At 42.3% G+C, this 12,969-nt stretch overlaps 1 protein-coding gene across 2 annotated transcripts in view; it reads right to left on the reverse strand.

The window, feature by feature from the left end:
- SPMAP2L (sperm microtubule associated protein 2 like) overlaps positions 1 to 12,904 on the reverse strand; it is a 39,415-nt gene extending 26,511 nt beyond the window's left edge. For both annotated transcript variants that reach the window (XM_066617491.1, XM_066617490.1), the window contains exons 1-3: positions 12,847 to 12,904; positions 9,298 to 9,328; positions 1,377 to 1,430 (exon numbers count right to left, since the gene is read on the reverse strand). In XM_066617491.1, coding sequence (XP_066473588.1) covers positions 1,377 to 1,430; positions 9,298 to 9,328; positions 12,847 to 12,865 — 104 coding nt within the window. In that variant the 5' untranslated portion in view covers positions 12,866 to 12,904. The remainder of the gene's footprint in view (positions 1 to 1,376; positions 1,431 to 9,297; positions 9,329 to 12,846) is intronic.
- Between the last annotated feature and the right edge of the window lie 65 nt (positions 12,905 to 12,969).

Raw genomic sequence — 12,969 nt, forward strand, 5'->3', positions numbered from 1 at the left:
CACTCAGAGAAACATTGCTCTAAAGCAGGGGTGCCCAAACCCCGGCCCTGGGGCCACTTGTGGCCCTTGAGAACTCCCAATGTGGCCCTCAGGGAACCCCCAGTCTCCAATGAGCCTCTGGCCCTCTGGAGACTTGCTGGACCCCACACTGGCCTGATGCAACTGCTCTCAGCGTGAGGGCGACTGCTTGACAACTCGTGTGAGCTGTGGGACAAAGACTCCCTCCACTGCTTGCTGCTTCACGTCTGTGATGCAGCAGTGGCAGCGAGGGAAAGGCCAGCCTTACTTTGTGCAAGGCCTTTTATAGGCCTTGAGCTACTGCAAGACCTTCATTCATTCATATAAGTTCATCTTTAATATATTCATTTATGTAAACTTATGTACATTTATTCAAATTTTAAATGTAAATTAATTATTTTCTTCCTCTTCCCCCCCCCCCGACACAGTGTCAGAGAGATGATGTGGCCCTCCTGCCACAAACTTTGGACACCCCTGCTCTAAAGTAATGTCTGAACCATCCCACTGAGAAAGTTTTCAAATAATCTATAATTCATATATTATTTGCTGGCTAGCCATAATACTATAAATCAAGGGTCCCAAACCGTGTTGCTATGCCCTGAGGTGTTGTAGTCCACCTACCGGCTGGCAACCAAACCATAACAAGATGCTGCAAATGGTGGTAGGAGGCTCGGCTCAGTGGGCAGAGTTCCAGCGCCCAGTTTTTGTGCACTTGGAAAGGCCATGTCGCCTGCCCTGAGCTTCTTACTGATGTTTGTAGCATCCCATGCGATCTCCCAACCAGGGAGTCAAGTGATATCATCACCAGACTTCCAGGAGCTGTGAGCTGTGTCTATAGTATGAGGGAGCATTGCAAGAAGCCAGGTAAGTTTGGGAAGTGCTGCTATAAATATTGGGTCCCAGGGCCAGGCATGAAGTCACATGATGTAACAGCTTAGTTGAACCTAAGCAGGTCTGGGTCTGGTTAACACTTGAGTAGGAGACTGCCTGGGAATCATATGAAGGTTGCCTTCAGCGTAGTGAGGGAACAGAGTTAGGAGATATATGCAATTGTTAAATTACTAAATCAATATGTTGTAGTACTGGCAAAATGACTGTAACATCTGAATGAATGCTACTGTAAAGTATTGGTTAAGAGGGTGAGCTGTCCTCAGTTCAAATCCTGCATCTGCTATGGACTGGCCTTAGGCAAGCCATTCTTCTTCAGTCTCTGGCCCCTGTGTATAACACGGAGGTAATAATACAGTATTAGCTTACTTTGCAGGGCTGTTACAACTATTGAGATAATTGAAATAACCTATGTGAAGTGCTTATACCAATTTAAGCATTACACCTTTTTCTACTCTGCACAATCTTACCGAGAAAAGTTCCACACATCTCTTTCTTTTTTCGGTTTCGCTAGTTCCTGGAGCCTGGAAGATTCAAAGTTTGAAAGATAAATATAAACACACAGAGATGGGTAAACACTGAGCACAGGATGTTCATTTCTGTCCTCTAAGCGATTCTAATAGAATTCTTAGACTGCTGCTTTTGGAAACAAGTAGATTGGATGCGGCCAGCACAATCTCATAAATAATGACATGAGCTCATCAGTGCAGGAATACAAAGATGAGGATAGCATGCTGATGTGCCATTGCAAATGTCTGGAGTCGGGTCAGGACATCAACAGGTCTATGAGAAATATTCCAAACAGAGCAAAAACTAAGGACTATTCAGTTGTGAAATACCAGGAAGGATCCTGAAACTTGTATGAAGCTCAAAATTATCATGTGCCACTCACATCACTACGGAATGAAAGTTATTATCATACATTATTCACTATTATTTTTACTGACATCAGCGTGCATAGTACATCAGCATAAGTTAAAAGGCCGGGGGAAGGAAATTAGACATATAAATCAGTTTTTATACTGACAAGGCACCTGGTCAAGTAATATGAGTACTAGGAAGTGTATAGATTTCTAGAGAGAAAAAATTATTTAACACATTCTCTCTTCTTTTTCCTGTATTTTCAGAACTTACGTGGAATAGGATTTTTGATTACTTTTAACCAGATGAGATTTTTATAAAGTATCTGAGTATGCTTAAAAGTGCCATTGTGGTTTGACTGAAAGCATGTTTGTACAATCCACTTTCACAGGGACATTTCTTCAATGGGCACTATGTAAATCCTCTATGGTTATGTGTAAGCACATGTAGCAGCAAGAGAACATTCCAGGAAATGGAAAGAAGGAGGAAAGAAGCAGGAAAGAAGACAATTCTGTCCAGTGCAGGAATGCAAAATAAATCCAATAGATTACAGACATATTGCCCTCCCCCAAAGCTTACGTGTAAGACATGTCAGGAACTTTTGGATTCTGGGTTAAATCACTGTACATACAAATTGGTCATTGTTAAAATATTATGCAAATGGTGAAATCAGTACACAGTCATATGAAGCTAAAACCACCGAATTTTCAGTTTATGCTGCTTTAGATGTTGCTTATACTATGACCCAGCAAATGAACCGTAAATCTGATGTGAAAATTTTACTGCTTGAGAAACACCCATGATAACAGAGAGACACTTTAAAGGTTACATTGTTAGGTGTATACTTAAGGAGTTGTATTCAAAGAAAGTTAGTCAGGACAAGCACCACTGAAATCAATGAGACAAGTGAAATGGGTAACTGACTTAAGTCCATTAATTTCAATAGGACTCAGTCATGACTAACTTGCCTTGGATATAATCCAGGACACTATACATGCATACCTAACCAATAAACATGCAGTGTTCTCTTTTTCTGTTTGTATTCAGTACATGTCTGAACATGTCTGTTTTTGAACATGTCAAGTGCACTTGCAACAAACACGTTTGCATCATGTATATCAAACGTAGCACACTTGTCAAGAAGCTGAGATTGTCTTTGGCTCCTCAAATATACACTTCCTGGCAAAATTCAGATTTGCTGTTGCCTGACACTATTAAGAATATTTATATATCACTTTTCAGTAAAAAGTAGTTCACAAAGTGGTTTACATACCAAATAAACAATAAATGGCTCCCTGTCCACAAAGGGCTCACAGTTTAATATGTGAAGTGGCCCTGAGGGTTAAGTTTTCTTCAAGAGTTCCCACTGAACTCCTGTGGGAGCATTAACAGGAAACTGGTAAGGCGATGACATATTATTACATTCATTTGATGCAAAAGCCCAGATAAGGGACTTAGCTAATTACACTTAAGCTCCAAAGTCATTCTGTCATGTGAAAATACCTGCTCCCAGGTCAAGGCTTCATTGAGAAGCACTTCTGCACCTAGGGCCCTAGGCCTTTTCTTCGAGTCAGGACGTGTTCAGGTGCAGGACACTTTTTACAAGCCAAGTGCCACCTTTTCAAGTTCAAATCACGAGGACAGACATGAGAGTCAGTACTATGAGAGGGGAAGAACAGATTTCTCAGACACTAGGAGTGGGGGTTGGGAAAGAGGGAAAGATCTCTCTGCGTCCCCTCCTCCTTCAGCAGCTTCCATTTTGGTTAAATAACAACTGCTGGAGTGAGTGTTCTCCAACTCAACATTTCTGACTGGAAAGTGCAGAGAGAAGACAGTACTGCCCTATTGACCCAATACTGTAAGTTAGACTTCTGTGCAATCCTATGCATGTCTACCCAAAATAATAAGCCAATTCTGTCCAGTGCAGAATTCTGTCCAGAAAGTTCTGTTGAGTTCAGTAGCAATTACTCCTTGTTAAGTGTGTACAGGATTGCTGCCTAGTCATGTTTCTCAGTCAGGTCAGGCCAGGTCAGGTCAGTACAGTGACTCCACACTGCTGGTCAATCACAGTGGCCTGCATTGACACAGTCACCCCCTGTGCTTGGAGAGCACTCTGAAGCTTGAGCACAAAAAGCACCAGTGCAGCCACTTCTAACTTGAATGTCCATAACTCATGGAGCCAAGTGTTGTTGAAGTTGTTGGCATCCTTCAGTCTCGGAAGACTATGGTGTCACGCTCTGAATGGTGGTTCTGGAACAGAGTGTCCTCTCCAGTGCGCGAAGCCTGGGTAAAGTAGGTATGGAGGATAGGCTGTTACCCATGCAGCAAATCCCCCCTCTCCACGTCGCTGAAATGGTCCAATGGAAAGGCAGAGGCCAATACGGTTGGTTCCAGCGGCGTCGCAGGAGTTGCCAGAACGTGACTGTGTTCAGCCATGAACTGCCTCAGGGACTCCGGCTCCGGATTTTGCCTCGAGGTTGACTCCTGAAGCCTTTTCCATAACTGGATGTAGCCACAAGGCAGTGGAGGTTTGGGATCAGAGTTTTCCTTCTCTCAGATGAGCTGCCTTCCCAGGCTGACGAGTCCCATCTACCTGGTGGCTATTTAGTCACCAAGTGTATTATTATTATTATTATTATTATTATCCAGTGTATGAAGCAATACAGATTCCCAATACTTCCGCACAATGAGAAACAATATCATGATTCTCACAAGTTGCTCACATGCTGTGGAGCACACTAAAGTTACTTTTAAAATACAATTTGCATAACTATATTGGCTATATTAAAGTTTGGTGCACAGATCCTGCAAGCAGATTTGCAAATGCCTGTGGTTAATTAACAGAGCTAATTAGAATGTTTCAGCTCAAATAGAATCATTCTTAAAGTAAAATGCTTTGGGAAAATTCAGGCATTATGCTGGGTGGGCTGCATAATTTTTTGCATTCATGTCCTGAGGTCAGGACTCTGGCGAGCAAATGTAAATATGTTAAGCCAGAAGGAGGTCACATATCTTAGACCAGGCAAGTTCTGTGATCTTCTGTATACATTTAGGGGTATCAGAGTTCTTGGCAATTACTTCAGCTGAATTCCTGTAAGCTGCTAGGATTCACACACTTATTTATGTAATACAGAACTGTATAGTCATATATTGCTTTTCTTGTAAAACTCATTTACAACAAACTATTATGCAAAGGGACATGGCTCAGTAAAGGGACATGGCTCAGTAGTGGAGCAACTGCTTTGCATGCAGGGGGTCCTGGGTTCAATCCTTGATGTTTTCAGAGAAAATTTTTTTGTCTAAAACCCTGAAGATCTTCTGCCAGTCTGTGTTGAGGACACCACGCAAAATAGACCAACAGTTTGACTCAGTATAAGGCAACTTTCTATGATCTTTAAAAATAACACTAATAAAAATCTAATCTGAGTAACCAACAGTGATAAGAGATGCCTCAGTATTGCAGAAGGGAAACATATGCTGAAGCAGATTCCTAAACACCTTTGTAAATGGATTGCTGTTCGCATAAATGGATGCTGCACACATAATTTTCAGGCCTCATCCAACTGTTGGGACTGCTTGTAGTGGTTTTTTTCTCTCCAAAAGCTGGAATCTTTCTGCTCAGGAGGAGTGAGAAGCTGATTTAACCCCTTCCACTTTCCCTTTTCAACCAAACAGCTGACTTATAACCACCCAGTTTGGTTTTGTTTTTTAAAGGCTATGCGCTTACAGCCCAAGCTGCTTCATGCATTCTTAGAACCAGAAGCTGAATTTAATCCACTCCTAAAAATTGTTTAAAACTCCTCCAAATATGAAGTATTGGGCACTGGCAGTCTGAACTCTCAGAGACAGAGAGTTCTTGGTTCACTAGGCAAAGAGGAACCATTTAAACTGGTGGTTCTCTTATATTTAGCAGGATGAGAGCACTGTAGCTCTCTCCCCCCCTCCAGCACAACGTCTCTCCCAGAAGCTGTTTGTATTTATTGGTGTCTCTCTTTTGTTTTGTTCTAGACCAGGGGTCTCCAAACTTTTTGGCCAAAGGGCCACATCAAATATCTGGCGTGGTGTTGAGAGCCGAAAAAACATTTAAATATAAAATTTAAATAAATAAATAAATTAGAGATGGAACTTAAATGAGTGAATAAATGAATGAATGGGCTCATTCATTTAACCTCTCTGGCCCTCAGAACACCCTAGAGACACAATTAGAGCACAGTTCTGGTTATATTCAGTTGAGTGGGCCAGAGGCTTTCAGGGGAAAAGAGGTTGGCCGCGGGCCGGAAAGAGGCTTGCTGCAGGCCACATCTTGCCCCCGGGCCAGAGTTTGAAGACCCCTGTTCTAGGCTATGAGTCCGTTTGGGACAAGGAACCATCTTTTCATTCCTTCACTATAGAAACTGCTCTGAGAATTTTTTGTTATTATTGAATTGCGGCACATAAATATTCTAACTAAGGAAGAATAAAGATGTTTCTCATAACAATAAAGACTCTGAGAGCCCGACTACACTTTGGACTCATGGTGATGAGTGCCCTGTTTCCCCCTCCATTTTTCTGTATGTTTGGACATTTCTAGCCCCACAAATGTTCCTGTGCAGGTCCAGCAGCCTAAAAAGCTGCTGGCAAAAAAGAAAAAAGAAAAAGTCCTTTTGTCCTGTGTTTGAAACTCCATTACTCACCAGCCCCTTGTAGATGGGGATTCAGGGTCTGTCTTGCTGTCTGTGGTAGCTATTCTGCATAACAATAAGACTTCATTATTGGGCAACAAACTTGACTGTGTTGGTAAGAGGGGCGGAACAGAGAAGCCAAATAGGCTCCACTCCTGGGGTGCAGCAGGCACTTGCTTACTCTACGGTAAGCGCAAGGACCAAGCATTCCTTGGACACTGTAAGCAGCTAGTGCTGGGGACTATAAGCTTAGCCAGACATGTGAAGGAATTTTCTTTTGCTTCTGTTGCCTTTCTTCATGCCAGGCAAGCTTGGCAACTTCCCTGTTTAGTTATGAAGCTTGTAGATTTTGTACTTGAGTAGCATCCCAGCTCCATCTGCTGGGTGTGATGGGTTACTGTATCCATGTGATCAAGCTCTGCTCTGTATCCATTTAGTTGAGCCAGGCAGTTTCAATCAGCCTGTTTGTACTTTTTCTACCTTCCCCCCCCCCCATTCTGTTTAATTCCTTTTCTTTTTGGACTTCTGACAAACTACTTAAGTTTTGACTCTCTGCCTGCCTTTACAGGTCATTCAGTGGATTGCCATGTCCCTTTGTCCTGAAGGTGCTAATGTGGGTTTAATTTTCAATAAGAACCCCTGGGGTTCAGTGCTCTCCTGGGAAGGGAGTTTTCCCAGATGACCCTCCTCTGCCTGGTCTCTGTAACCTGGCATGGTGGCAGTGGTTAAAAATTATCAAGGTTCTCCCCCTAGCCCCCCCTTCAACTGCTGGCTCATTAAAGGGAAAGCAGTAAGCAGGAAGGAATGCATGTGCGCAGTTACTCCCCTTGGTTAGCCTGCCTTCTCCTGGATCTTTTTACCTGACACTCATCATGCAATAAATAGCTACAAGGATTTCTGAGAATTCTGGTGCTCAAAAGAAAGCTAGAGGGGATTATAGATCAGATAGCTGCTTTCCTCCTTGTGTTACTTACTCATGTTTATCCCTTCTTAACATCGAACTGTTCCTGCCTCTCTCCTTCAGAGCCACTAGGAACAATCAGCAGCTCAAGGTGAGATAAGCACAGATAATAAATAAAAGATGGAGGAAGGTAGACAGTGGCTCTGCAACCCTCTGCAGCTTTCTCTGCCTCTCTTTGAGGGAATCCTCAGAATTCTCAGCAGTTTCTGCAGTGAATGCTTTTCACATGAAGAGGAGTAACTCAGTCAGGCCCTGAGGCAGTTCTAAGGAGAGCACAAGCAGATCAGCGCATAACATCTGAACCTGCCCATTCATCATTTTGATGAAATCCATCCAAGGGCTTAATCCTATCCACCTCTCCAGCGCTGGTGCAGCTGTGCACTGCATCCTGTAATGGGGGGGCAGTCATGGGGCTACATTGACACTGGAAGACTGGATAGAATTGGGCCCTACATCATTTACACACTGCAATTTTATACGCCAGAGGTTCTCAGGGATTGTTTTTTATGTTCATGTTATGCTAATAAAAGGTTCCTGAACCTGAATCTGAAATCAAACTGGGGTGTCACGACGCCCCAGCCTGATTCCCTCTGCCTTTACCACTTTAAGGGGCTGGGAGGGGGGAATGTAGCAGTGTGATCCCCAGGATTACACTGCTGTCGGGAGTGTCAGGGGCTTCCTTCTACTTACAAGAACCTGCAGCAAACGCCCAGGGGTGCAGGGAGCCCCATGAAAGTCTCCACAGGGTTCCCCAAAGCATGGAGAATGAAAATAGAATGATCACAATTCACTTCCACAACCCACTTCATGATTGCTATTTTTACAGTCTACATGCTTTGGGGAGCACTGCAGAGGCTTCCACAGGGCTTCCTGCATCCCTGAGAGCCTGCTGCAGCTTCCTGTAAGTAAAAGGAAGCCCCTGACAGCGGTGCAATCCTGGGGATCACATCACTACATTCCCTCTTCTGCCACAAGAACTTATCTCAGGAGTTTTACTCCCAAGAAGTTTGAGAACCCCTGCTATGCACACTTTCCTAGGAGTAAGCCCCATTGAACACTATGGGATTGACTTCTGAGTAGATAGGTATAGGATTATACTTGTACTTTGTAATCTTGCATACTATACACCAAACTTCTGCTGTTTGTATATTCCACCAGTATGGCATCCTAACACCTAACAATGATCTTGATAAGAAAGAGTTCTGTGACACTTCAACAGTTCACATCACAATTACATTTTTAACACCTCCCTCCTCCAAGGAGCTCAGGGCAGCAAACACAGTCCCCTCCCCTTATCCTCATAACTACTCTGTGAGATGAATTAGGCTGAGAGTGCCTCTCCCAAAGTCATCCAGTATTGGACGGCTAAACCGGAATTCAAACCCAGATCCTCCTACTCTTAATTCAACACTTTAGCCAATATGCCACACTGCAATAGTATTTGATAAATCAAGCAATAAATGTATTACTCTTTAAAGTGCCACAAGACTGTTGCTTTTACTGCAATGGACCACACAAGTATTCTCCTGCAACTGACACCCAAGAGCATGTTGTTGGTGAAGAAAAAAATTGATATCATCATTAACGTACCTGCTTTGATGTTGTCAAAAGGCAGACACTAGAAAAGGGGTGAATATATGCCTCTAGCCCTTTGCATAGTTCTTGTATTAATCACCCTAGAGTTCTCCTTCTCACATGAAAATTAAAGCCATTTGTAAGTCAAATCCTGCAAACAGTATTTTGTAAATAAGTGGTAAGAACGCAACAAATTATAAACAGTTATACAAATGGTACTCTATGGAAAAGCAAGTCAAGAAGATACAACCAAGGGTTTGACAAGGGTTCAAGAATTTGGTCCGTTAACCATACAATCACTAAAAATTATTGTGATCTTAGAAGTCTTCTTACCTTTCTTTTGAGTAAATAGCAGGGGAAGGAACTGCAAAGGAAGCAAAAACAGTAGGTGGGTAAATTTTTAATGGCCCCAAATATGTGAATTATGTGCCATCATCATTAACTACAAATTACCCATAATTACATTAAGGAGCTGATACACTGATTTTTTTTAAATTAAAAAGGAGGCTGCCAATCTAAATAAAGGGAATTTCACATGGCCATGCTTATGTTCTTCAGGTGAAGTGAGGATGTGGTTTAACTTGCTTGTTTGACATTTTCTGCTTGCTTTCTTGTGACACAGCATTCCCTTTGAACGTTGAACTAACAGAATGAAAATCAGTATGCATGTGCAAGACAAAATTCTACATTTCAAGTTAAAACAACACTTTTGTTTTTCACATGTTTGTATTGTCCTTCCTCCAAATAACTCAGAGTGGTGTTAATGGTTTTTTCAGAGTTGTTTCAGAGGTGTGAATGGTTTTTTCAGAGTTGTTGTTCTCACAACAACTCTGTGAGGCTGAGAGAGAGTGACTGGCCCAAAGTCACCCAGGGAGCTTCACGGCTGAGCAGGGATTTGAACCTGGATCTTCCAAGTCTAACACCAGAACCACCACACCATCCTGGCTCTCTTTGATCCTCATAAGTATTTTCAGCGGCGGCACTACAAAAATTCTCAAACTGGGGATCCCAGGGGTCCCATGACTTTAAAGTAATACTCAATGATAAGAGCAGTAATAGTGAACAAACATCTGGGAAAGATGGCTTGCCCCTCACTACACTGTCCCTGCAATGTGAAGACTCAGGAGAGTGTTGGGTGTGTTCTGTGGTACACTTCCAATTTACCTAAGGCAACAGTGTGGTCAGTAGGGTACCAGCACTCCGTTGTGAACTGACTGAAGACTCTCTAGTACCCTGGGCTTTCTTTAAAAATTTTCCCCAAAGGTAGAAAGTGTGAAAATGTAACTGCTATAATGAAACTTAGATATTGGCAATAAAGCTGGTGTGCATGTTCAGGACTCAGGTCCATGATTCATATTCCACCTCCAGCTCAACTTGGTATCCATTTACATGGGGTGAGAACAGAAGTGAAACACAGTGTAGTGCAATATTTCTATGAAACACTGAGAAACCATCATGAAACTTGGTATGCGCATTTACGACATCATTTTACATTTGAAGTGTGAACACCAAGTCAACCCCTGCACTCATTTCAGGGGTGTATGTGTGGAGGGAAGATGCACAATTTAAAGTATGAGGATTTAATGCAAGACAGCTCAACACAGTTCTGGTATAGAATGTAATTAATTAACCACAAGATGACTGTTTCAATGGAATTTGGCGTGTTGAATCAGTCTTGCAGTAACATGTCCACATCATGATTCACTCCACCCAAGATGCAATCTGAATGTATGGAAGAGCAGTCACAGAGCATGGTTCCACATGTCAACATCACTGGGAAATGAAACAACAACAGTCCTGTAACACTGTAAAGACTACAAATATATTTCAATATCAGCTTTGGTGGACTGCATGTCACTTCATCCAAGAGAAAATGAAACAAGGTTGCCCTATTAAAAGTCTAAAAATGTAACAGTGACAATTCACAATTAGCGACAACCGTTTATTGATTTATTTTACTATGGAAACCGCTTTGTGACTACTCCTATTGAAAAGCGGTATATCAATATTCTTAATAACAGAAATTAACACTATGTTAATATCATAATGACATTAACAGTGCAATCCTGTACAAGTTTACTCAGAAGGGAGTCCCATTGTGTTCAATGGAATTTACTTTCAGGTAACTGTGAATAGGATTGCAGCCTAAAGCAGCAGCCTGCGAGTAAGTCCATTTGAAATCAATTGGACTTACCTGTGAGTAGACATGCTAAGCTTGTACTGTAAGGCAATTAGGGCCCAATCCTATCCAATTTTCTAGTGCTGGTGCAGCCATGCCAATGAGGTATGCACTTCATCCTGTGGAGTCAGTCACAGAGGCCTCCTCAAGATATGGGAACATTTGTTCCCTTACCTCAGGGCTGCATTGTAGTTGCACGTGCTGGAAAACTGGATAGGATTGGGCCCTCAATTCTATAATGTGATAAGAAGCCCAAATCTTCAGTTTATACAGCAAAGGCACAGTGTCCTTTATTTAAAAAAAAAGAAAAGAAAAGAACAGGAGAAAGATTTGCAGTAAAAAAAGAGGGTATCCTGTGAGAATATATACTCCAACATCAATAGGAGATGTTGGCTGTGTTTAACTTAATTCTCTGGATCTTAGTCCTTGATAGCATTAATTTTGAATCAGGCTATGGTGTTCAATTGAATCAGTTAGATCAGTAGTACTCACACATTTAGCACTGGGAGTCACTTTTGAAAATAAGAAGCTGTCAGAACTCACCGGAAGTGATGTCATGACCTGAAGTTACATCATCAAGTAGGAAAAATTTTTTAACTATCCTAGGCTGCAATCCTACCCACACTTACTCAGGAGTAAGTCCCATTTACTATAATTGTTAAAATAATATACCCCTGTACATAGTAGCTTGTTAAAAGTACAGGTCTGTAACATTTCCCCAAATGCAGTCACATACCATGGGAGCATCAAGTCTAATAATTTAAAAAATAAAATACTGAAATGAATGGGGACCAACCTGAAATTGGCTCACGACCCACCTAGTGGGTCCTGACCCACAGTTTGAGAAACACTGAGTTAGGCTGATTGAAAATTTTGGAATAATTAAAAATATGTCTTGATTCACTGGATAAACATTTTTTTAACATTCACCCCTTTGGGGAGAAAGGCGGGATATAAAAGCAGTAAATAAATAAATATTTCTATATTGTTTTTTTAAATATTTACTACAGGTGCTTGGCAGTGGCACTATCTTAAAAGATGGCTCCAGACACATTGCAGGACATACCACATCTAAAATGGTGACTTCTGAAACACATGTACAAACCACCCCAAAAAACACAAAGAAGGCTTTTTGCTTTGGACTATGTGTCATGTACGTAGATTTAATTAATTTAATTTAATTTAATAAATTAAAACCAAAACAATGAACTAAGTGTCCCTTAACTGGATGACAGCCCTTCCTTGAGCAGTGCGATCCAAGAACAGGTCTTTTGAACTGGCTGAACTCTGCCCTTCCCAAAAGCCACAATTAAGTGGAGCTGCAAATCACCATCACAAGCCCGGCTACACAAAGTTCACTCTGACTACACAAAACTGCTTCCCCTTTAACCCCGCACTGCACTGTTTTATTTCCCCAAAGTAAGAAGAATGGCTTCCAAAAGAAATGAAATCAAATGCTGCCCTTCAGCAAACAGCACTCTGCACATGCTCAGAGACACCATAGACTAACAGTGACTTGCTCCCATAGACCTCTGCACATGTGCAGTCAAACTTTATTGTTGTAAACTTTGTTTTCCCATTGAAGGGGGGAAAAAACTCTGCACATTCTCAGAGGCACTCCCAGTGGGGTACCAGATTTCTTTGGTTACTACAGTCAGCAGCATCAGCAGGTTGCTGAGGGAAGGGAGGCCCCTCTCACACACCTGCCTGTGGCGTTGTCATCCTGCGGGCGGAAAGAGCAAGAGGGCAGCCCAAAGGCGCCTCCTCCCGGCCTCCCAGCTGCGGGAAGGCGCGCGCCCTCGCGCGCTTACGCTCTCCTTGGTGCT

The sequence above is a fragment of the Tiliqua scincoides genome, chromosome 2, assembly GCF_035046505.1.
Source record: "Tiliqua scincoides isolate rTilSci1 chromosome 2, rTilSci1.hap2, whole genome shotgun sequence".
Classification (NCBI taxonomy): Eukaryota; Metazoa; Chordata; class Lepidosauria; order Squamata; family Scincidae; genus Tiliqua; species Tiliqua scincoides.